Source organism: Heterodontus francisci, chromosome 8, assembly GCF_036365525.1.
Source record: "Heterodontus francisci isolate sHetFra1 chromosome 8, sHetFra1.hap1, whole genome shotgun sequence".
NCBI classification, from domain to species: Eukaryota; Metazoa; Chordata; class Chondrichthyes; order Heterodontiformes; family Heterodontidae; genus Heterodontus; species Heterodontus francisci.
The window spans coordinates 50979118-51002487 of record NC_090378.1 but is presented as its reverse complement, the minus strand read 5'-3'; the positions used below and the strand labels follow the sequence as shown (position 1 = coordinate 51002487).

The window sequence follows — 23370 nt, the reverse complement described above, 5'->3', positions numbered from 1 at the left end:
CCAGTGTTTGAGCTCAGGTGGCACTTAACCTGGGTCTACTGGGATCGTGAGAATGATCATGATCCTAATTATCTCCTAAAATACTGTCCAACTGTCCAGAATAGCTGGATGTGGAGGCATAACCAGAATATGTGAAGGAGGGTGCCCTTGTGTCTTGAATTTGTGGAACATGTTATGTCCAGTACGTGTGATGTATGTTTTAAATTGGCAATTTCCATTTTGCTGTAGTGGATGACTTTTAGGGTCGGGCTCCGAGTCATAGAGTTATACAGCACAGAAACAGGCCCTTCGGCTCATTGTGTCTGTGCCGGCCATCAAGCACCTATCTGTTCTAATCCCATTTTCCAGCACTTGGCCCATAGCCTTGTATGCTATGGCGTTTCAAGTGTTCATCTAAATACTTCTTAAATGTTTTGAGGGTTCCTGCCTCTAGCAGCCCTTCAAGTAGTGCGTTCCAGATTCCAACCACCCTCTGGGTGAAAATTTATTCCTCAAATCCCCTCTAAACCTCCTGCCCCTTACCTTAAATTTTTGCCCCCTGGTTATTGACACCTCCGCTAAGAGAAAATGTTTCTTTCTATCTACCTTATCTATGCCCCTTATAATTTTGTATACCTCTATCAGGTCTCCCCTCAGCCTTCTCTGCTCTAAGTGTGTTTTGACATTCTTCCTTTATTTGTTGGCTTAGGTAATGTAGGCAAGCATTCAGGTGCAGCAAGCAATTAGGAAGACGAATGGTATGTTGGCCTTCATTGCAAAAGGATTTGAGTACAGAAGCAAGAATGTCTTACTGCAGTTATACAGGGCCTTGGTGAGACCACATCTGGAGTATTGTGTGCAGTTTTGGTCTCCTTGTCTTAGGAAGGATGTTCTTGCCATGGAGGGAGTGCAAAGAAGATTTACTAGGCTGATTCCTGGGATGGCAAGACTGACATATGAGGAGAGATTGGATCGACTAGATCTATATTCACTCAAGTTTAGAAGAATGAGAGGGGATATCTTAGAAACCTATAAAATTCTGACAGGACTAGACAAGTTAGATGCAGGGAGGATGTTCCTGATGGCTGGGGGGTCCAGAACCAGGGGTCACATAAGAGGTATGCCATTTAGAACCGAGATGAGAAATTTCTTTACTCAGAGGATGGTGATCCTGTGGAATTCTCTACTGCAGAAGGCAGTGGAGGCAAAATCATTAAATATATTCAAGAAGGAGATAGATATATTAATGCCAAAGGGATCAAGGGATATGGGGAAAAAGCGGGAACAGGGTACTGAATTAGACAATCAGCCATGATCTTTTTGAATGGCAGAGCAGGGCCGAATGGCCTACTCCTGCTCCTATTTTCTATGTTTCCCAGGCTTCCTTTGTGCTTTCTATTCCCTCTTGAGTCATGGAGTAAGGTACAAAGAATGGAGATGCATCTGCAAGAATTTATTGGGAAGTGGAGAAGTTCCAAGAGGGTTGGATTGTGCTGAAGCCTACAGGGTATTTTGAGGTTCTGGAGGTAGTGCTTGATGATGTTGGTCATTGTTAAGAATTTGGGTCTGCCGCAGTATGCAGTGTCTCCTCCCATTCTGTGATGTAAGCCCATTCCTTTCTGTGGTCTGGTTGCTTGCAATTTTACAGAAGTTGACTCCCATTATCTTATATCTGCTAATGCAGTAGCCGAACCCGCAAGCGTAATAATGAAACTCTCTTGCGATCTGGACTGGATATTTTTAACTAGTGCTTTAATCTCTCGTGAAAGTGGACCAAACATAGTGTAATTTAGATCAGTTCTTAAGCAGATTTATTCCATGGTACAGAACATACAGACAACTGAATGTTGCTGAGAGCTGCATTGAAAACATTTCTTAGCTGCCGCTGGATTGACAAATTTTTTTGATCTCTTCTAGTCTTTGAAAAGAGGCCTTTTGATAACAGAAAATTAACACAGAGCTAGAAAGACTGTAGGGGAGGTGTTGTGCAAGAATGTTGGCAGGGATTAGGATGTGGAAGAAGGCTGTTGGCAGGGATAGATGTTGGGTGAATGTTGTGAAGGCTGTCAGCAGGATTGGGAGGATGGGAAGGCTGTTGGCAGGGATCAGGGTGGTGGTAGGGGGGGTGGACTGTTGGCAGTGATAGGGAAGGGGAGAAGCCTCTAGCCAGCATAGGTGGGGGTGGGGAGGGTTGCTGGGGTGGGGGGGTGGAGAGGATCTGTCAAAGATTTGGAGGAGTTAGCACAACTTGCAGGAGGCCCAAGGCTTCCTTGTAAGACCGGAAGGAGCACTCTTAGATCACAAGGAAACCTCAAATGAACTTTACAACTTACCTTCTGGGCCTTTTATGGCCCAAGATCCAGCTCCCAACGGGTTTGCCTGACAAAGAAATCGACACAGCGTCCCCCGTTCAGACTTCTGGTTGAAATTGCAGATCAGGTCCGGATGACAATAGAGATGAGGTTGTTTCCACTGAACCAAGCGGGGAGGTAGTGGCGGCCCTCTCAGTAGCTTTTATTTTTTAGGAAAATGTTTGTAGTCCAATGCATTTGGCATATATTGCCCACTTGTCTATTGTGAATTTTACTCTTACTAACTAAAATCTCCATCAAAAATGTTCTAAGATTGCAACATTAAAGTATTAGGACCACTTTACCTTTCTTATATATAAAAAACCAGCCCTTTTCCCTTATTTCCTGAATGCACAGATTCTGATGGCTTACAATTCTACATTACCAACACAACTCTGCTGTTCACCTGTGCTCATTCTTCTTACATGAGCTCAGGCAGTAAGTGATGGCAGTGGGGGTGCTTTGCTGAGCCGAATCCTGTCCTTACCCATTGCCTATACGTATGCTTTGCAATAGAGATTGTAAAGTAGCAATCAAGAACAAGAGTCCTGACTAATTTAACTCTTTCTTTCTCTCTCTCTTTTTCTTTCTTTCTCTCTCTCTTTTTCTTTCTCTTTCTCTCTTGCCTTTACCCATTAAAGTTGGGGTAGGAGGGGGGAAACTTTCTTTTGTCACGAATTTAAAATACTTGCTACGTATTCGACCTGACTTCATGTGTCTTGGGGGACCACATGTGTAGAAAGTGGCTCCAGCTGCTTCAGCTCGAGCTCAGGATTTCCAAGCTTGAGGGGCAGCTGGAGTCACTGTGGAATATCAGGGAGGATGAGAGTTACCTGGATCATACGGTCCAGGATCATATGTTCCAGGATGTGGTCACCCCACTGGCACTGAGAGTTCAGGATAGTAGTTGGGTGGCCACCCAGAAGAGGCAGGAAATGCAGGAGTCTTTGGGGTGTGTGCCACTCTCAAACAGGTACTCAGCATTGGAGCTGGGAGTGATGACACCTTGAAGGAGTACAGTTCAGACCATGGCACTAATGGATGAAGGACTGCACAGCAGGGGACAGCAAAGAGTAAAAATGCAGTTGTTAAAGGAGATTCCATAGTCAGGGGGACAGACAGGTATTTCTATAATGGCCATCGTGTGGCCCGCAAGGACTCCCTGTTGTTAGGATAAAGGACATCAAGGAGAAGGTGCAGAATATTCTGCATGGGGAAGGGAGTGAGTCAGAAGTTGTGGCACATGTCTGTACCAATGACAGAGAGAGCAGGTATTAAGGTCCTACGGTCAGATTTTCAGGAGCTAGGGAGGAAGTTAAAAAGTGGGACCTCCAAAGGTAGTAAACTTTGAAATACTTCCAGTGCTGCACACTGGCTAGTATAGAAATAGGGAGGATCAGTGCATGGCTTGAGGCATGGTGCAGGAAGGAGGGCTTCAGATTCTTGGGACCAGTTCTGGGGCAGGAGACACCTATTCAAAAGGGGCAGGTTCCACCTCAACAGGATTAGGACCAATGTCCTCACGGGGAGGTTCTGTAGTGTGGTTCAGGAGGGTTTAAACTAAATTGGCAGGGAGATGGGCACCAGCATATAGAAGTAGAAAAGAAGAGTAAGATGCATGAAGTGAGAGTGTTGAATAGTACTAGAAAAGGGAGTAGTACCATATTAGATAGGAGCAGACACAGAAGGACTACGAGGAATGCAAAATACAAAGAATTCATATATGTAAGTCCACAAAATGTGGTGAATAAGGTTGGTGAGCTTCAAGCACAAATAGCACTTCCCTCATCAATCCTCCTGTTACTTCCTCAAAAAACTCAATTAACTTAGTAAGACATGACCTTCCCTGATTAATCCATGCCTTTCTAAGTGACAGTTTATCCTGTTCCTCAGAATAGATTCTAAGAATTTACCCACCACCGATATCAGACTGACCAGCCTATAATTATTTGGAATAACCCTTGCACTCTTCTTAAACAATAGTACAATGTTCGCAGACCTCCATTCGTATGGTATCTCTCCTGTATCTAGTGAGGATTTGAAGATGATCCTCAGCGCATCTACTATTTCCTCCCTGGCTTCCTTTATCCATCTGGCCCTGGTGATTTATCCACTTTCAAGGATGACACACTCTCTAGTACGTCCTCTCTCATTATGCTTATCGTATCTAATATTTCACACTTCTCCTCTTGAACTACAATGTCTACATGAACCCGCTCCTTTGTGAAGACAGAGACAAAAAACTCATTAAGAACCCTGCTTACATCTTCTGTATCCATGCATAAGTTCCCTTGTCCATTTCTGACATTTAGAAAATCATAATACAATCAAGCAGAGTTAACAAGGTTTTATGAAAGAGAAATCATGTTTGACAAATTTATTAGGGTTCTTTGAGGATGTAATGAGCAGAGTGGATAAAGGGGAACCAGTAGATGTCATGTATTTGGATTTCCAAAAGGCATTCGGTAAGATGCCACATAAAAGGTTACCACAAAAGATAAGAGCTCATGGTGTTGGGAATAATATTAGCAGGTTGGCAAACTGTAACTAGTGGGGTACCAAAGGATCAGTGTTGGGGCCTCAACTATTTACAATCTATATTAATGACTTGGATGAAGGGACAGAGTGCATTGGAGACAAATTTGCTGACGACACAAAGATAGGAGGGAAAGCAAGTTGTGAGGAGGACATAAAGAGTCTGCGAAAATTTTGGCAGATGGAGTATAATGTGGGAAAATGTGAGGTTATCCACTTTGGTAGGAAGAATAGATAGCAAATTTTGTTTGTGGAGAGAGTCTGCAGAATACTCTGGTACAGAGGGATCTGGGTGTCCTCATACATAAATCACAAAATGTTAACATGCAGGTATGACAAGTAATTAGGAAGGCAAATGGAATGTCGGCCTTTATTGCAAGGGGAATGGAGTATAAAAGTAGGGAAATCTTGCTACAGCTGTACAGGGCATTGGTAAGACCACATCAAGGGTACTGTGTACAGTCTTGGTCTCCTTATTTAAGGAGAGTTATACTGGCATTGGAGGCAGTTCAGAGAAGGTTCACTAGGTTGATTCCTGGGATGAAGGGGCTGTTATAAGAGGAGAGGTTGAACAGGTTGGGCATATAGCCATTGGAGTTTAGAAGAATGAGAGGCAATCTTATACATTTCAGTAAGATTCTGAGGGGGCTTGACATGGTAGATAGTGAGACGAAGTTTCGCTTTGTGGGGGAATCTCGAACTGGGGAACATTTTACATTCGACCGCTCTAGTCAAAGCCACCCAATCAAAATATACAATTCTGATGAAGGGTCACTGACCTGAAACGTTAACTCTGCTTCTCTCTCCACAGATGCTGCCAGACCTGCTGAGTATTTCCAGCATTTCTAGTTTTTATTTCAGATTTCCAGCATCTGCAGTATTTTGCTTTTAATGTATTATACAATTCTGATTGTGGTAGAAGAAACACACTGTTAATTCAGTCCCGTCCCTCCACAGATCGCCTAACATATCATGTTAAACTTTCCAAATTAAAGAAAGACCCAGCCAAATTGAACCATCTATTAACCCCCGAGTGAGGCTAACCAAACCAGGTGTCTTTAAATCAACAAATTAACCGTGTTTAAGAATTTAGTTTTTCTAATTAAACACTACCAAGATATAAATAACATTTAAAATAGAAAAAATTTGAGTCCTTGCAAATTTACACTTCCTGATGAACAATCCTCTGATTAAAGTCCACGCACAATCTTCCAGGGTCCGATGAGGAAAGGAAAACCATCCAACATCCGAAGTTTCAAACTCTCTTTCTTCCAGCGATGACCACAGTACATCAACAACTCAAAACCACTTTCAATAGAATCAATCAGGCTCTGGAATTTTTGAGGGATAAAAGATTGTCACAGTCTAACTTCCTTTCCTTCAGTTTAAATTATCAGAGATCTCTGTTTTTGCTTGACTTTTTAGAATTTTGAGAGAGAATAATAAATAAACAGACTAAATTCTCTCCCTTCAGTTTAAATGGTCTGAGAGCGCTTCTTTCAGGTGCTGACACACAGCTGTCTGTCTGTGTCCTCAGTTAGAACAAGCTGTTTGCGCAATAAGCCAGTTCAAAATTAAATTGTAACAAATGTATTTCGATGCTCAGTCCAAGTTGCTGTATCCAAGGTAATGAGACTGCATTCTTTGACTCAGTCTTTAGACCTTGCTGCCTTAAAGCAGAACGGCTCTTTTTCCAGCCTTAAAGGCACACTGCATTATTCCTGAAAAAAAAACTACAGGATCACAACAACAGTTTCAGAATAAGGGGTCTCCCATTTAAGACAGAAATGAGGAGGAACAACTTCTGTAAATGGGTCATTAATCTTTGGAATCCTGTACCCCAGAGAGCAATGAAGGCTGGGTCATTGAATATATTCAAGGCTGATTTAGACAGATTTTCAATCTATAAGGGAGTCGAGGATTATGGGGTCTGGCAGGAAAGTGGAGTTGATGCCACGATCAGATCTTACTGAATGGTGGAGGAGGCTCAAGGGCTAAATTTTTATGTATTATTTCATGGGATTTGAGCATCGCTGACAAGACCAGCACTTGTTGCCCATCCCTAATTGCCCTTGAGAAGGTGGTGGTGAGTCACGTTCTTGAACTACTGTAGTCCATCTGGTGTAGGTACACCCACAGTGCTCGAGGTAGGGAGTTCCATGTTTTTTGACCCAGCGATAGTGAAGGAATTGTGATATAGGTCCAAGCCAAGATGATGTGTAACATGGAGGGGAACTTGCAGTTGGTGGTGGTCCCATGCATCTCCTGCCCTTGTCCTTCTAGGTAGTAGAGTTTGCAGGTTTGGAAGGTGCTGTCGAAGGAAGCTTGGCAAGTTGTTAGAGTGCATTCTGTACATACTGCTGCCTCTGTGCGTTGGCGATAGAGGCAGTGAATGTTTAAGGTGGTGGGTGGGGTACCAATCAAGCGGTCTGCTTTGTCCTGGATGGTATCGACCTTCTTGAGTGTTGTTGGAGCTGTACTCATCCAGGCAAGTAGAGAGTATTCCATAACACTCCTGACGTAGAATGTGGACAGGCTTTGGGGAATTAGGAGGCGAGTTACTCGCTGCAGAAGGACCCTCTTCAGCCCATCGTTTCCGCACCTGCTCTCCGAAAGAGCAATTACTCCGTTCCATTCCCTATCTTCTCCCTGTAACCCTGCAGATTCTTCCTTTTCAGATAACAGTCTAATTCCCTTTTGAATGCTTCAATTGAATCTGCCTCCATCGCACTCGCAGGCAATGCATTCCCGACCTTAACCACTCTCTGCGTAAAAAGGTTTTTCCTCATGTCACTTCTGCTTATAAAATACTTTAAATCTGTGCCCTCTCATTCTTGATCTTTTCACAAGTGTTTCTCTCTAACTAGTCTGTCCAGATCCCTCATGATTTTGAATGCCTCTATCAAATCACCTCTTAGCCTTCTCTTCTACAAGGAAAACAGCCCTAACATCTCCAATCTATCTTCATAACTGAAGTTCCTCATCCCTGTAACCATTTTTGTGAATCTTTTCTGTACTCTGTCATGTCTTTCCTAAAATGCGGCTCCCAGAACTGGACACAATACTCTTGTAGGCACAGTATTTAAATGGCTGGTCCAGTTCAGTTTCTGGTCAATGGTAACCTCCAGGATGTTGATGGTGGAGGATTCAGCGACGGTAATGCCATTGAATGTCAAGGAGAGATGTTTAGATTCTCTCTTGTTGGAGATGGTCATTGCTTGGCACTTGTGTGGCGTGAGTGTTACTTCCACATATCAGCCCCAAGTCTGAATGTTGTTCAGGTCTTGCTGCCTGTGGATATGGACTGCATCAATATCTGAGGAGTCGCGAATGGTGCTGAACATTGTGCAATCATCAGCGAACATGTCCATTTCTGACCTTATGATGGAGGACAGGTCATTGATGAAGCAGCTGAAGATGGTTGGGCCGAGGACACTACCCTGAGGAGCTCCTGCAGTGATGGCCTCCAACAACCACAACCAATTTCCTTTGTGCTAGATATGACTCCAATCAGTGGAGAGTTTTCCCCCTGATTCCCATTGACTTCAATTTTGCTAGGGCTCCTTGACGCCACATGGTCAAATGCTGCCTTGATGTCAAGGGCAGTCACTCTCGCCTCACCTCTTGAGTTCAGCTCTTTTGTCCATGTTTGGACCAAGGCTGTAATGAGGTCAGAAGCCGAATGGTCCTGGTAAACTCCAAACTGAGCATTGGTGAGCAGGTTATTGCTGTGTAAGTGCTTCTGGATAGTATTGTCGACGACGCCTTCCATCGCTTTGCTGATGATGAGAATAAACTGATGGGGTGGAAATTGGCCGGATTGGATTTGTCTTGCTTTTTGTGTAGAGGACATGCCTAGACAATTTTCCACATTGTCAGTTAGATACCAGTGATGTAGCTGTACTGGAACAGCTTGGTTAGGGGCACGGCTAGTTCTGGAGCACAAGTCTTCATTACTACTGCTGGGATGTTGTCAGGGCCCATAGCCTTTGCTGCACCCAACGCCTTTAGCTGTCATGGAACCACTTTTGAGCCTGTGCACATCCTTGCTGGGAAGTTTGCTGGTGCTGTTTTGGGGCGGGTGGGGTGGTTTAAACTAATTTGGCAGGGGGATGGGATACAGGGTGGAGGTACAGTAGGGGGTGATGCACAGTCGAATATAAAAGAGAAACTGAGTCAGTCTCGAAGGCAGAGCAAATATAGCACTGTTAAGGCACAAGTGAAAAATGCAATGCTGGATTGAATCTATTTTAATGCAAGGAGTCTTACTATTAGGGCAGATGAATTGAGGGCGTTGATTAGCCAATGGGATTATGATATTATTGCTAACACAGAAACATGGTTGAGGGAGGGGCAGGACTGGCAGCTCAATATTCCAGGGTATAGAATCTACAGGCATGACAGGGGAGGGAGTAAAAGAGGAGGTGGCATTGCACTGTTGATCAAGGAGTCAATTACTGCAGTAAGGAGGGATGATATCTTAGAAGGTTCCTCAAATGAGGCCATATGGGTAGAACTTAAAAACAAAAAGGGGGCTATCACTTGGCTGGGAGTGTACTACAGGCCTCCAAACAGTCAGGGAGAGATAGAGGAGCAGATATATAGGAAAATCTCAGAGGTGTAAAAGTAATGGTGTAATAATAGTAGGGGATTTCAACTTCCCCATTATCAACTGGGATAGTCTTGGTGCAAAGGGCTTAAAGGGGGCGGAATTCCTAAAATGCATACAGGAGAGCTTTTTGAGCCAGTACGTAGCAAGTCCTACAAGAGAAGGGACAGTACTGGACCTAATCCTAGGGAATGAAGCTGGACAAGTGGTAGAAGTGTCAGTGGGGGAGCATTTTGGGGATAGTGACCATAACACTGTAAGATTTAAGGTAGTTATGGAAAAGGACAAAGATGGACCCAAAATAAAGGTACTGAATTGGGGGAAGGCCGATTTTCAATATGATAAAACAGGATCTGGCCAAAGTGGACTGGGAGCAGCTACTTTGTAGGAAAGTCTACATCAGACCAATGGGAGTCATTCAAAGAGGAAATAGTGAGAGTTCAGAGCCAACATGTACTCGTTAAAGTGAAGGGAAAGACCAACAAGCCCAGGGAACCCTGGATGTCAAGGGATATTGAGGATTGGAGAAGAGAAAAAAAAGGAGGCTTATGGCAGATTCAGAGTGCTGAAAACAGCGGAGGCACTAGAGGAGTATAGAAAGTGTGGGGGGTACTTAAAAAAATAAAAGCAATTAGGAGAGCGAAGAGGGGACATGAAAAAACACTGGCGGGCAAGATAAAGGAAAATCCTGAGGCATTTTATAAGTATCACGAGCAAGAGGATAACCAAGGAAAGAGTAGAGCCCATTAGGAACCAAAGTGGCAATCTGTGTGTGGAGCTGGAGGACATAGATGAGGTTTTAAATGATTATTTTTCATCTGTGTTCACTATGGAGAAGGGCGATGTCGGTGTAGAGATCAAGGAGGGGGCTTGTGATATACTTGAACATATTAGCATCGAAAGGAAGTATTAGCTGTTTTAGCGGGCTTAAAAGTGGGTAAAACCCCAGGTCCAGATGAGATGTATCCCAGGCTATTATGTGAGGCAAGGGAGGAGATAGCAGGGGCTCTGACTCAAATTTTCAAATCCTCTCTGGCCACAGAGATGTACCAGAGGATTGGCGGACAGTGAATGTGGTACCATTATTCAAGAAGGGTAGCAGGGATAAACCAGGTAATTAAAGCAGTTGATGTAGTCTACATGGACTTCAGTAAGGCTGTAGATAAGGTCCCACATGGGAGATTGGTGAAGAAGGTAAGAGCCTATGGGATCCAAGGCAATTTGGCAAATTGAATCCAAAATTGGCTTAGTGGCAGGAAGCAGAGGGTGATGGTAGAGGGGTGTTTCTGCAAGTGGAAGCCTGTGATCAGTGGTGTACTGTAGGGAACGGTGCTGGGACCCTTGCTGTTTGTAGTGTACATTAATGATTTAGACGTGAATATAGGACGTATGATCAGTAAGTTCGCAGATGACACGAAAATTGATGGTGTCATAAATAGTGAGGAGGAAAGCCTTAGATTGCAGGACGATATAGATGGGCTGATAAGATGGGCGGAGCAATGGCAAATGGAATTTAATCCTGAGAAGTGTGATGTGATGCATTTTGGGAGGACTAACCAGTCAAGGGAATATACAATGGATGGTAGGACCCTAGGAAGTACAAAGGGTCAGAGGGACCTTGGTGTACTTGTCCATAGATCACTGAAGGCAGAAGCACAGGTAGATAAGGTGGTTAGGAAGGCATATGGGATGCTTGCCTTTATTAGCCGAGGCATGAATGTAAGAGCAGGGAGGTTATGATGGAGTTGTATAAAAGGCTAGTTAGGCCACAGCTAAAGTACTGTGTACAGTTCTGGGCATCACACTATAGGAAGGATGTGATTGCACTGGAGAGGGTGCAGAGGAGATTCACCAGGATATTGCCTGGGCTGGAGCATTTCAGCTATGAAGTGAGACTGAAAAGGCTAGAGTTGTTTTCCTTCGAGCAGAGAAGGCTGAGGGGGGACATGATTGAGGTATACAAAACTATGAGGGGCATTGATAGGTTAGTCAGGAAGAAACTTTTTTCCTAAGCGGAGGTGTCAGTAACCAGGGGGGATAGATTTAAGGTCAGGGGCAGGAGGTTCAGAGGGGATTTGAGGAAAAAAATTTTCACTCAGAAGGTGGTTGGAATCTGGAACGCATTGCTGAAGAGGTGGTAGAGGCAGGAACCCTCACAACATTTAAGAAGTATTTAGCTAAGCATTTGAAATGCCATAACATACAAGGCTACGGGCCAAGTGCTGGAAAATGGGATTAGAATAGTTAAGTGCTTGATGGCCGGCACAGACGAGATGGGCCGAATGGCCTGTTTCTGTGCTGTATAACTCTGACTCTATGACATGCATTCATGTGAGCACTTTGCAACAACAACAACTACTTGTATTTATGTAACACCTTTTAATGTAGCAAAATGTCGCAAGGTGTTTCACAGGAGTGCTATCAAACAATTTCACACCAAGTCACGCAAGGAAATACTCAAGACAGATGACCAAACGTTTGGTCAAAGACTTGGGTTTTAAGGAGCACCCTGAAAGAGGAAAGAGAGATAGAGAGGCAGAGGAGTTTAGGGAGGGAATTCCAGAGCTTAGGTCCTATGTAGCTGCAGGCATTGGTGGAGTGATTAAAATCAGGGATGGTCAAGAAGCCAGAATCGGAGGAGCACCGAGAACTCAGAGGATTGTAGAGCTTGAGGAGGTCTCGGGGAGTGGGGTGAGGCCATCGAGGGATTTGAAAAAAGAAATAGAATTTTAAATTTGAAGAGTTGGCTCCCAGTTCATCAATGTAGATTCACAAGTACAAGGCTAATGGGTGAATAGGACTTGGTGCGAATTAGGGTACGGGTTGCAGAATTTTGGATGATCTTAAGTTAGTGGAGGATGGAAGATTGGAGGTTGGTCAGGGTGTTGGAATAGTCAAGTTGAGAGGTAACAAAGGCATGGATGAGGGTTTCTGCAAGGGCAGTATAAATAAATTGGTTAAACTAATTATTATACTGAGAAATGAATTGTTATGGGTGGAGTTCGACAATATAACTACTCCCTACAAAAGAATCCAAACTTCGTTCTTAGCTGTTGTTACCACCGAGGCTGGAGGAGTGCACTGTCTTTCTCTGGTTCCACTTCTCCATGAGTCACAATATATATTTAAATATTTTACCCAGTTACCGATATGGCCTATTATATACTCTATTTTTATTTCAGAATAAGATCCACCAGCTAGGTTTCTTTAATAAACAACAACATTATTAATTTATTATAAAACAAGACTTCAATAAAGTTGCAAAGCTTATTAACACAGGTTGAAATATGACTCTATGACTCTATAACACACGCACCTGTTAAAGAAAAAAAATTAAGTTTTCTCTACAGTGATCTCTTTACAAAAAAAAGACAAAAAATACACTTTGGCCAAATACTTGTTAATTCTTGAAGGAAAAGAATAAGATATGGTATGTTCCCAGGTGGTCCCTTATTCTGGCATCCAAACACACATAGATGGCTGTCACTGGGATTTGTTTGGAGCAGTTCCTTTCAGGCGACATTGAGGATGAGTCTGGCAGGCTTTCCAGGAGAATCACTGCATCAGGGGTTTCAGCTATCACACTGGATTCTCAGGGTTTCTCAAAGAGGTGGAAGAAAAATGAGCTGGCATACCCTCAACTGACTCAAACAATATCCAAAACGAAACCAGCTCCTGACCACCATAAATCTTGACATGTCACTTCTCTGAACAACTCCCCTAGTCAGAAGGCTCCTGCTGTTGACTTAGCTGAAGACATGTGACTTCCAGTAAATGTGTTTTTAAACAAAGTCCCTAAGTCCTTTTAGTGACCTTTTTCTCAGTTTTTCTTTTAAAGTCCAGCATCTATGGAATCTCTTCAGTCTTTCAAATGAAGCAGTTTCCACAATTTTTAAACACTAGTCCTCAAAAAAAAAATCAAAAAGGAAGCATAACACTGTTTTCCTTGCGTAGGTATTCTTTTGGACTAAAATACTTTATTGAAAATCATATATCACCATCCGTATCCTTTTAAACATCTCACTTTTTTTGTTTCTGTTGCATTTGCTGCGTAGTTTTAAGATAGTTTGTGCAGCACAGTAATTGTGAAATCACTAGCAATAGGAGTGGTAGGACGTGGTTTAGAGCTTACAATTTACTATTTATGGGTTTCTAAAATTAGATGTTGATGGGAATGATCTAACTAGATTGTTTATATGATGACTTGGGTGGTGCTCATTTAGTTTTGCAAAATCTGTGACATGTCCACTGGTACCCATTATGTTATCCCAAGTTTCTTTGTGTTCCCAGAGGTCTCCGAGGCCAAATTTATGAGTTGACCATCCTTGTTGCATTTCCAGCTGCACCCTGCATTTCTGCTACTCTAATTGAGATCAGAAAAGTAGCAAAACTCTAGTAATATTTATATTACTATAGAATCATAGAAACTTGCAGCACAAGAGGTCACTAAATTATGTGGAGAGATAACACAAATGAGGGTTGTATTTCCCAGATCTTAGAATATTAAGGGGGGATTTGGTCAAAGTTTTCAAGATATTAAGAAAAATTGATAGGGTAGGTAGATAGATTCTATTTCACTGGTTGGGGTCTCTAGGACTAGGAGACATAGCCTAAAAATTTGAGCCAGGCCTTTCAAGAGTGAAATTAGGAAACAATTCTATATGCAAAGGTAGTAGAAGTTTGGAACTCTCTTTTGCAAATGTAAGTTGATGCTAGGGCAGTTGTTAATTTTAAGTTTGAGACTGATCGATTTATTTTCACCAGAGGTATTAAGGGATATGGCATGAATACTTTCGGTCACAGATCAGCCAAGATCTCATTGAACAGCAGAACAGGCTCAACGGGCTAAACGTCTGTTCCTGTGCCCTGTTTCTATTTGGCCCATCATGCCTGTGCTGGGTCTTGGAAAGAAGCGTTGTGCTTGGTTCAATACCCCTGCTTTTTGTTTGGAACCCTGTATACTCCTCAAATACTTGCCCCACTCCCATTTTAAACTGATTTATGATATCCGTTTCCATCACGTTTTCAGGTAGAGCATTCCAGATCCCAACAACTCTGAGTGAAAAAAAGTCTCTTCATTTCCCCGCGAGATCCTTTGCCACTGATTTTAGAGAGGATAAATGTTGACACATTTTCGCTGGGCTGAATGGCCTGCTTCTGTGCCTTGCTATACACTTAAATATACATTAATTACTTAGGAGAAAGTATTGAAAGCCAGCACAGTCACCACCGCTTAAAACTTCCTTGGTTAAAATAGGCAGTCGCTTATATCTGACAAAAAGCCATAACCATTACCAATTTGCATTAATGTCAGTTTCAAAGTTGCTGGTTATATCATTTTAAGTGCTTCGTTTATTTCAGACAGAAACTGCTGTGCTCAGACAGAATCCTCGATCACATAGGCTGAGTTTATCAAGAAAAACAAGAATGTTGTCGCTTTCATTCCACGCAGGATTTAAAAAACCAAATTGTATAAAAACTGCTGGGGTTTTTTTTTGCTGATCTAAATCTACTTTTTTAATTCAATCTAATATCCTTCAAGAAAAGTAAAAGTAATTCTTTCACCAATTCAAGTCCAAGCACTTAAATAGCAGCTTTCGAGTCAAAGTAGAAAGTTCTACTAGCTGATTTTAAACATCCTTCCAATATTGTAATTTCATGTTGCTTACATGCATTATGATGCTCTCTGCTATATTCGTGCTGTAATGACTGAAATACTGTGAGAAACACAACAAAGATTTAATAGTTTTGATCAGAAATGTAACTAATTTATTCTGGCCAAAATAATCCTATTAATTTTATTTAATGCAATGTTGTTTAAAACAATCGCTTGTAGCTTGCTTGTGTGTGTAGATCAAGGAATTCTACGCTGGCAATTTCAGGATGATTAATGAAGTAATCTTTTTCAGAGTTTTAAGGACTTCCACTAGGTATTGTGTTGGTAAAGTTTCTGGTTTCAGTATGAACAATAGTAAAGTACTGTCATAATGCTACCAGTTACATTGGCCATCATATATAGCAGGCATATCGCATGCACACGAATGCTTTTGCTTTAAATGGTGGGGACTGTGGTGTATTTGTTTCAAATAATTTATTACCTAACCGGGACTACGTTTTTGCCATACTAAGGATACTTGTTGCGCAAACAGCTAGCTTAAAAAGACCTGTTACATTTATCATCTAAGAAGCTCTAACCTGGAGTGAGTCAGGAACAGCGGCGGCAACGGCAGCAGTGGACCTGTGTGGAGCCAGCTACCGGGAGCGGATAAAGAGAGACCCAGGCGTGGGGCCTTCTACTTAGCTGGAGGGAGACGGTGGCGGCAATGGCAGCAGTGAACCTGTGAGGAGCCCACTACCTCTACGTGTTGGCGTTTGGGGGGAAAAAAAGTGACATCACAGGAAAGCGGTGAGTTGATTGGCTGGTGAGTATTGCTGCTTTGGGAGTTTGGAGAGTGAGGGAGTCTTAACGGTCAATCTCTTTCAAAAATCTAGTCTTGTCTACATTCAGTATTTAACTGAAATTTACTGTTTAAGTAAAGTTTACGTTCCTGTCAGCCTTAGGCAGGGATAAGCAAGCTCTCTGGTGAGCAGCTGTAATTAGATAATTAGGTAGCTAGTTTAATCTGGTTTCTGTAGTTTCAGGTACAGGGGAAGAAGCTGATTGGTGACTAACTGGTGAGTATTCTACTTATAATAAATAGTTCGTAAAGTTAAGGTATGGCAGGGCAACTTGACCGAGTGGAATGTGTATCCAGTGGCATGTGAGAAATCATGGGCGCACCAAGTGTCCGAGACAGACACATCTGCAGGAAGTGTCACTAGCTGCAGAAGCTTGAGCTCTGGGTTTCTGAACTCGAGCGGTGGCTGGAATCACTATGGTGCATCCGTGAGGCGGAGAACTATGTGGATAGCATGTTTAGCGGGGGTGTCATACCCCAGGTTAAGAGCATGCAGGCAGAGAGGGAATGGGTGATCACCAGGCAGTCGAAGAGAACCAGGCCGGGAGTGCAGGAGTCCCCTGAGATGATCTTGCTCGCTAATTGGTTTTCCATTTTGGATACTGGTGAGGGCGATTGGTTCCTCAGAGGAGCGCAGCCAGAGCCATGTACGTGGCACCACAGGGGCTCAGCTGCACAGGAGGGGAGGAAGAAGAGTGGAAAAGCAATAGCGATAGGGAATTCGTTAGTTAGGGGAACAGACAGGCATTTCTGCGGCCGTAGATGTGACTCCAGGATGGTATGTTGCCTCCCTGGTGCCAGGGTCAAGGATGTCACAGAGTGACCGCAGGACATTCTTCTGGGAGAGAGTGAGCAGCCAGAGGTCGTGGTCCACATTGGTACCAATGACATAGGTAGGAAGGGGGGATGAGGTCCTGAAAGCAGATTTTAGGGAGCTAGGAAAGAGATTAAAAAGCAGGACATCAAAAACAGTGATTTCAGGATTGCTCCCAGTGCCACATGCTAGTGAGCATAGGAATAGGAGGATTGAGCGATTGAACACGTGGCTGGAGAATTGGTGTAGGAGGGAGGTCATCAGATTTCTGAGGCATTTGGGACTGGTTCTGGGGCAGGTGGGACCTGTACAAGATGGGCAGATAGTCCTGGCCCTGCTAAGGTGCAAACATCCTTGCAGGGTGATTTATTAGTGCTGTTGGGGACGGTTTAAACTAGTTTGGCAGGGGGAAGGGAACCTGAGAGGGAGCTCAGATTGGAGGGAAGCAAAACTGATAAAGAAAGGGAAAAGATAATATGAATGCAAGCTAGCGAGAAATATAAAGGCGGACTGTAAAAGCTTCTTTAGGTATGTGAAAAGGAAAGGATTTGCAAGGACAAATGTGGGTCCATTACAGGCACAGACAGGAGAATTTATAATGGAGAATAGGGAAATGACAGAGAAACTGAACAATTATTTTGTGTCTGTCTTCATGGAGGAAGATACAAAAAATCTCCCAGAAATACTAGGGAACCAAGGGACCTGTGAAAATGAGGAACCAAGAGAAATTAGTATTAATAAAGAGGTAGTACTCGAAAAATTAACTAGGTTGAAGGTTAATAAATCCCCTGGACCAGATCCTAGAATGTTGAAGGAGGTGGCTATAGAGATACTTGATGCATTGGTAGTTATCTTTCAAAATTCTATAGATTTTGGAAGGGTCCTGCAGACTGGAACGTAGCAGTTGTAACCCCACTATTTAAGAAAGGTGGGGAATTACAGACCTGTTAGTTCGACGTCAGCAGTAGGACAAATGTTAGAATCTATTATAAAAGATGCGATAACTAGACACTTAGAAAATAATGATATGATTGGGCAGAGTCAACATGGATTTATGAAAAGGAAATCATGTTTGACAAACCTGTTGGAGTTTTTTTGAGGATTTTACTTGTAGCTTAGATAAAGGAGAACCAGTGGGTGTGGTGTATTTGGATTTTCAGAAGGCTTTCGTTAAGGTCCCACACAGGAAGTTTGTAAACAAAATTAGAGCACACGGGATTGGGAGTAATATACTGGTATGGATTGAGAATTGGTTAACAGACAGAAAACTGAGAGTAGGAATAAACTCTCAGAATGGCAGGCTGTTACTAGTGGGGTGCTGCAAGGATCAGTGCTAGGGGTACAGCTGTTCACAATCTATGTAAATGATTTAGATGTGGGGACCAAATGTAATATTTCCAAATTTGCTGATGACACAAAACTAGATGGGAATGTATGTTGTGAGGAGATGCAAAGAGGCTTCAAGGGGACTTGGATAGGCTAAGTGAATGGGCAAGAACATGGCAGATGGAATATAATATTAATAAGTGTGAAGTTATCCACTTTGATAGAAGAAACAGAAAGACAGTGCATTTCTTAAATGGTGCGAGATAGGTCCAAAGGGACCTGGGTGTCCTTGTTCATGAGTCATTAAAAACCAAGCATTATAAACCAAGTATGCAGGTGCAGCAAGCAATTAGGAAGGCAAATGGTATGTTGGCCTTCATTGCAGGGGGATTTGAGTACAGGAGTAAAGATGTCTTGCTGCAATTGTATAGAGCCTTGGTGAGACTGTACCTGGAGTATTGTGTACAGTTTTGGTCTTCTCATCTAAGGAAGACGATACTTGCCAGAGAGGGAGTGCAACAGAGGTTCACAGACTAATCCCTGGGGTAGCAGATTGTCTTATGAGTAGAGATTGCAGAAACTGGGCCTGTATTCTCTAGAGTTTCAAAGAAATGAGAGGTGATCTCACAGTGCATGACAGGGTGGATGTAGATAGGATGTTTCCCCTGGTTGGTAAATCTAGAACCAGGGGACATAGTCTCAGAATAAGGAGTAGGCCATTTAAGACTGAGATGAGAAATTTCTTCACTCAGGGTGGTAAATCTTTTGAATTCTCTACCCCCAGAGCTGTGGAAGCTCAATCATTAAGCATGTTCAAGACAGAAATCGTTAGATATCTGGATACTAGTGACATCATGGGATATGGGGATAGCATGGGAAAGTGGAATTGAGGTAGATGATCAGCTGTGATTTAATTGAATGGTAGAGCAGGCTCGATGGGCTGAATGGTCTATTCCTGCTCCTATGTTCCGATGATTGACGAACATTTTGCTTACTGCAGTAACTGCTTTTTGACCTGCTCAAAGGTAAATATTGTAGTGTCCTCTCTGGGCATAATGCAGAGAACATGACTTTCAAAGAGGCAAAATTTATTTCTTCAACTCCCAAACCATTGTCTGAGTAACTCTCTACTTGCATGTGCCCAAGTAACTTCAATTGTTTTTCATCTTAATATTCCGTTGCCTTCAGTTTCTGTGACCTCAAGCAACCAGTTATCTTGATGTTATCGGCACTTGATGTTTAAATTAAAAGATTAAAATGATTTTTAAGTGGTGTGCTGGTGTTGAAACTCCATCTTTAACCTTTTATTACTTAGTACTACCATGCTAATTGTTGTAAATTGCTAAGTGTATGTGATAAAACTCCAACCTCTAGTTGTAAGTTGCAATGTCAGGTGCAAGTGAAGTAGATGCAATCTAAATAAGTATTGGACTGAATTTGTAAAGCTTTTTCAAATTATCTTTTTTTGTTACACACTGATATGACCAGCAATTTAGCACATTATGGTTCTTCTTGGGAAAATTTTTTTTCAAACTTGTGTTTTAAGGGAGAATCATGCCTCTATCTAAACAAAGAATGACATGTCCCAATAGAGCTCCTATGTGGCGATCCTAGACCAATCCGTACAAGCTGTTGTAACATACATGTCCTTTAGCCAATCCGGGAGGCTGCTGTGTACAGCTTCTGAAGTTCACAGATTAGCAAATGAGGAAGTACTGTGCTGTGTAGCTTCCAGAACCACAGTGTTCAAAACGGCTTAAGCACAGAGCTCTTTGTTTCGATTGAGTTAGAGGAAAATTAGTTCTTTATTTGATCGACATCTGTTAAAGGATCACAGAGGAGCTAACTTTGGAATGAAGTAGGTGAGAATAATGGCAGTGAAAGGATTCACCAGTGTAAGTTGCAAAACCTTTTTTAATTGGAAGTAGGCCACAGTGCTTTCTGTTTTAGATTTAGTGCCTGTGGTCATTTTAAATGTTGTGCTTATTATTTCAAAACTGTAAAATGGCTGTAATTTGTGAGAGTGAATAATTCTGTAGTCTGTTTACGGGATTGTGTGTAACTTGCATGAGTTTTTATTTACAATTTTTAAAAGTTAAGAATGTGGCAAAGCATTTGTGAATACTGAAGTCACTGAATAATTCAAACCGTTTTCCGAGAAATGTGGAGAACCACAGAATTTTAGTCATGCTATTCTTGTATCAAAAGAAAAGTTTTGCTCTCGCCTACTCCTGCCCTTCGACATGATTGAAAAAGTGTTTACATATTTGTAATTATGACACCATTATGCTATATATAAGCACTAACTTTAAATCTCAGGGCCTCAAAAAAATCAGTTGACTCTCCTAATTTATAAATGATGCATTCCAAATGGGTGTGCTGATGAGAATCTCTTGTCCCTAAAACATCATTGTCAAGTAATTTTAAAAATATTTCATTTTGACAAGTGGATTCCTAGTTCCTTTTGATAATGTGTTTGAACCCTCACTTTAGTAAGAGTTAATTAAGTTTCAACCATGATAAATGATCTTCACTTACATTTGTGTTAGGATTATACATATACAAATAGTTGTATATTTTTCTAACATTGATCTAGAACTCCAAAACTGTTCCATTGAATTTTAAAACAGATGTTTTCATTTTTTTCCCCACCAATATTTTCTGCTCTTCTAAAAATGATGACTTGTGGCTGGTTATGGTCTGCAGATACTGCTTGCTTTCAGATATTTTCCCCAGGTGACCATTGCTCATGTGCAAGTCTTGATAGTGAGTGTTGACAGGGCTATCCCAGCCAAGCTTGACACTGTCCTCCATCTATATAGTCCACTTCCAGGAGAGGTCATTGGTTAGTGACCAGGAGCAAGAGCTTTGGACAGTTAACTGCCTGTGCACCCCATACAGAATCCACTTGATTCTCGTTCCTTTGATTTAATTGAATGAAAATCAGGAAAGTTCTTGAAAGGCTCTGGCGGTTGAAAATTCATCCTGTAATTTTTTTCCCTCCTCCCACTTTTGCTCGCCCAATGTCCCGGAGACCAGTTATAATGATCCTACTGTCGCCCTGATTAAATTTGGCTAACTCAGTGATAGAGTAGATCAATTGTGTATGGTTGAGCTATTTGCTGGATAAACTTATTAAGAAATTGGGGGAGCCTTCATTGAATTTTAATCCAAATGAAAATCTGTTCATTTCAAGATTTTTGGATTTTCCATAGCTTTAACAAAGGTTGCGTTTGCTAACAGCGTAGCCACTAGATGGCGCAGTACTAGCACATGCACAGGTGCAGCCTTTTGCACTGAAATGTCACTATTTGGGGCATTCAGGCAGATGTCAGGATTAAAGATGGCACTGCTTAATTTATCGCAGAAAAACAGCTTCAACCCAAAATTCCCCTTAAAGGTTGCCATCGCAGCCTCCATCCCACCCCCAACAGTCCCCCGCTCCCTCCTGCCATTGCTTCATTTGTATCATTTCTTGGATGTCTCCTGCTCAATTGTTTTGATTTTTTTGACAAAGGCAGAAGATCTCTGGTATGATTACTGCCATTGTGATTTGGAATGTAAAGCAGCTTTCTATGGGACGCCGTTTCCCACCTCCCTCAGCCGCTCGCTACAGACCTCACCTCCCCTCGGCCGATCCTCTCTTTTCTCGCCATCCTGCTCACTGGCCGTTTGCTCCCTGCTCTCCCCCCAATCCCCCACCCCCACCCAAAGCTAGCTCTAGGATGCGCCACTTCCCTCCTTTCGGCCACTCGCTCCCATGTTCAGTCGTTCTCCACGCACCGCCCGAAGAAACAAGGCAGGTCCGCATGGGGTGATGGAGCAAGTGGCCGAGAGGAGGGAAGTGGCGCGGCCTACAGCTAGCGGCTATGGGATGGGCAAGCGGGGAGTGAGCAGCCTGAGAGCGGGTCGGCGGGGCGGGGTGTGGGAAGTGAGGAGCGGGGAACAATCGGCCAAGGGGAGTTTGGGGGAGCAGTGGCGATGTCTGGAGCAAGCGGCTGAGGGGGGGGAGCGGCCTGTGGGGAGGAGGGGTGAGGGGGAGAAAGTGTCAAGGCCGAGGGTGGGGGAATGGGAGAGAGTAGCTCAGTGGGGGAAAGCGGGCGAGGGAAGCGAGTAGCTGATGACGTTTTCCCGCGCATGTGCCAGTTAGTCCTGGCAAGACGTAGGCTGCCCATGCACAGCATCTCACTGAGAGCAAGAGACTGTTTGCGCATGTTCGCAGCCTGGAGCGCTCTGATGATGTCAGCAGCCCGCTGCGTTGTCAGGAGTCACTTTGTTTAACAAAAGCTTTAAAGTTAGCTCTTGCTTGATTTTACTCATAATATTCTTCAAAGCATACTGAATATAATTTATCCAGGAATAATTTCTATTCAGTTTGACACTTGCATGGCTGTGCTGTTCTCATCACATTTAGACCTTGAAAGAAATTCCAAACCACCCCCACAAACAGCAATTTCAAATCGTCTTTGTGAAAATATTTAATAGTTACTTTCCTTGGTAATTTGCAAATGCTGCCTCTGATCTGTGTTTTTTATAATTCTTTCATGGGATGTGGGCGTCGCTGGCTAGGCCAGCATTTATTGTCCATCCCTAATTGCCCTTGAGAAGGTGGTGGTGAGCTGCCTTCTTGAACCACTGCGGTCCATGTGGTGTGGGCGCATCAACAGTGCTGTTCGGAAGGGAGTTCCAGAATTTTGACCCAGCGACAGCGAAGAAACAGCAATATAGTTCAAAGTCAGGATGGCGTGTGGCTTGGAGGTGAAGTTGCAGGTAGTGATGTTCCCATGTATTTGCTGCCCTTGTCCTTCTTGGTGGTAGAGGTCATGGGTTTGGAAGGTGTTGTGGAAGGAGCCTTGGTGAGTTGCTGCAGTGCATCTTGTAGATGGTACACATTGCTCCCACTGTGCATTGGTGGTAGAGGGAAACAATGTTGAAGGTGGTGGATGGGGTGCCAATCAAGCGGGCTTTGTCCTGGATGGTGTTGAGCTTCTTTAGTGTTGTTGGAGCTGCACTCATCTAGGCAAGTGGAGAGTATACCATCACACTCCTGACTTGTACCTTGTAGATGGTGGACATGCTTTGGGGAGTTAGGAGGTGAGTTGCTCACTGCAGAATTCCCAGCCTCTGACCTGGTCTTGTAGCAACTAGTACTTATATGGCTGGTCCAGTTCAGTTTCTAGTCTGTGGTAACCCCCCCAGGATGTTGAGTGGGGAAGTCAGTGATGGTAATGCTTTTGAGCATCAAGGGGAGATGGTTGGATTCTCTCTTTTTGGAGATGGTCATTGCCTGGCAATTGT

The 23370-nt window shown here is 43.0% G+C and overlaps 1 protein-coding gene across 3 annotated transcripts in view; it reads left to right on the top strand.

The window, feature by feature from the left end:
- osbpl9 (oxysterol binding protein-like 9) overlaps positions 1 to 23370 on the top strand; it is a 224833-nt gene that overhangs the window by 96340 nt on the left and 105123 nt on the right. The window contains exon 1 of one of the 3 annotated variants that reach the window (XM_068037142.1): positions 19784 to 19967. The exons of the other annotated variants lie outside the window; for them this stretch is intronic. Within the exon in view, the coding sequence (XP_067893243.1) occupies positions 19944 to 19967 (24 nt within the window). The 5' untranslated portion in view covers positions 19784 to 19943. Of the gene's footprint in view, positions 1 to 19783; positions 19968 to 23370 lie in introns of those variants that run through there. 3 annotated transcript variants of the gene reach the window in all.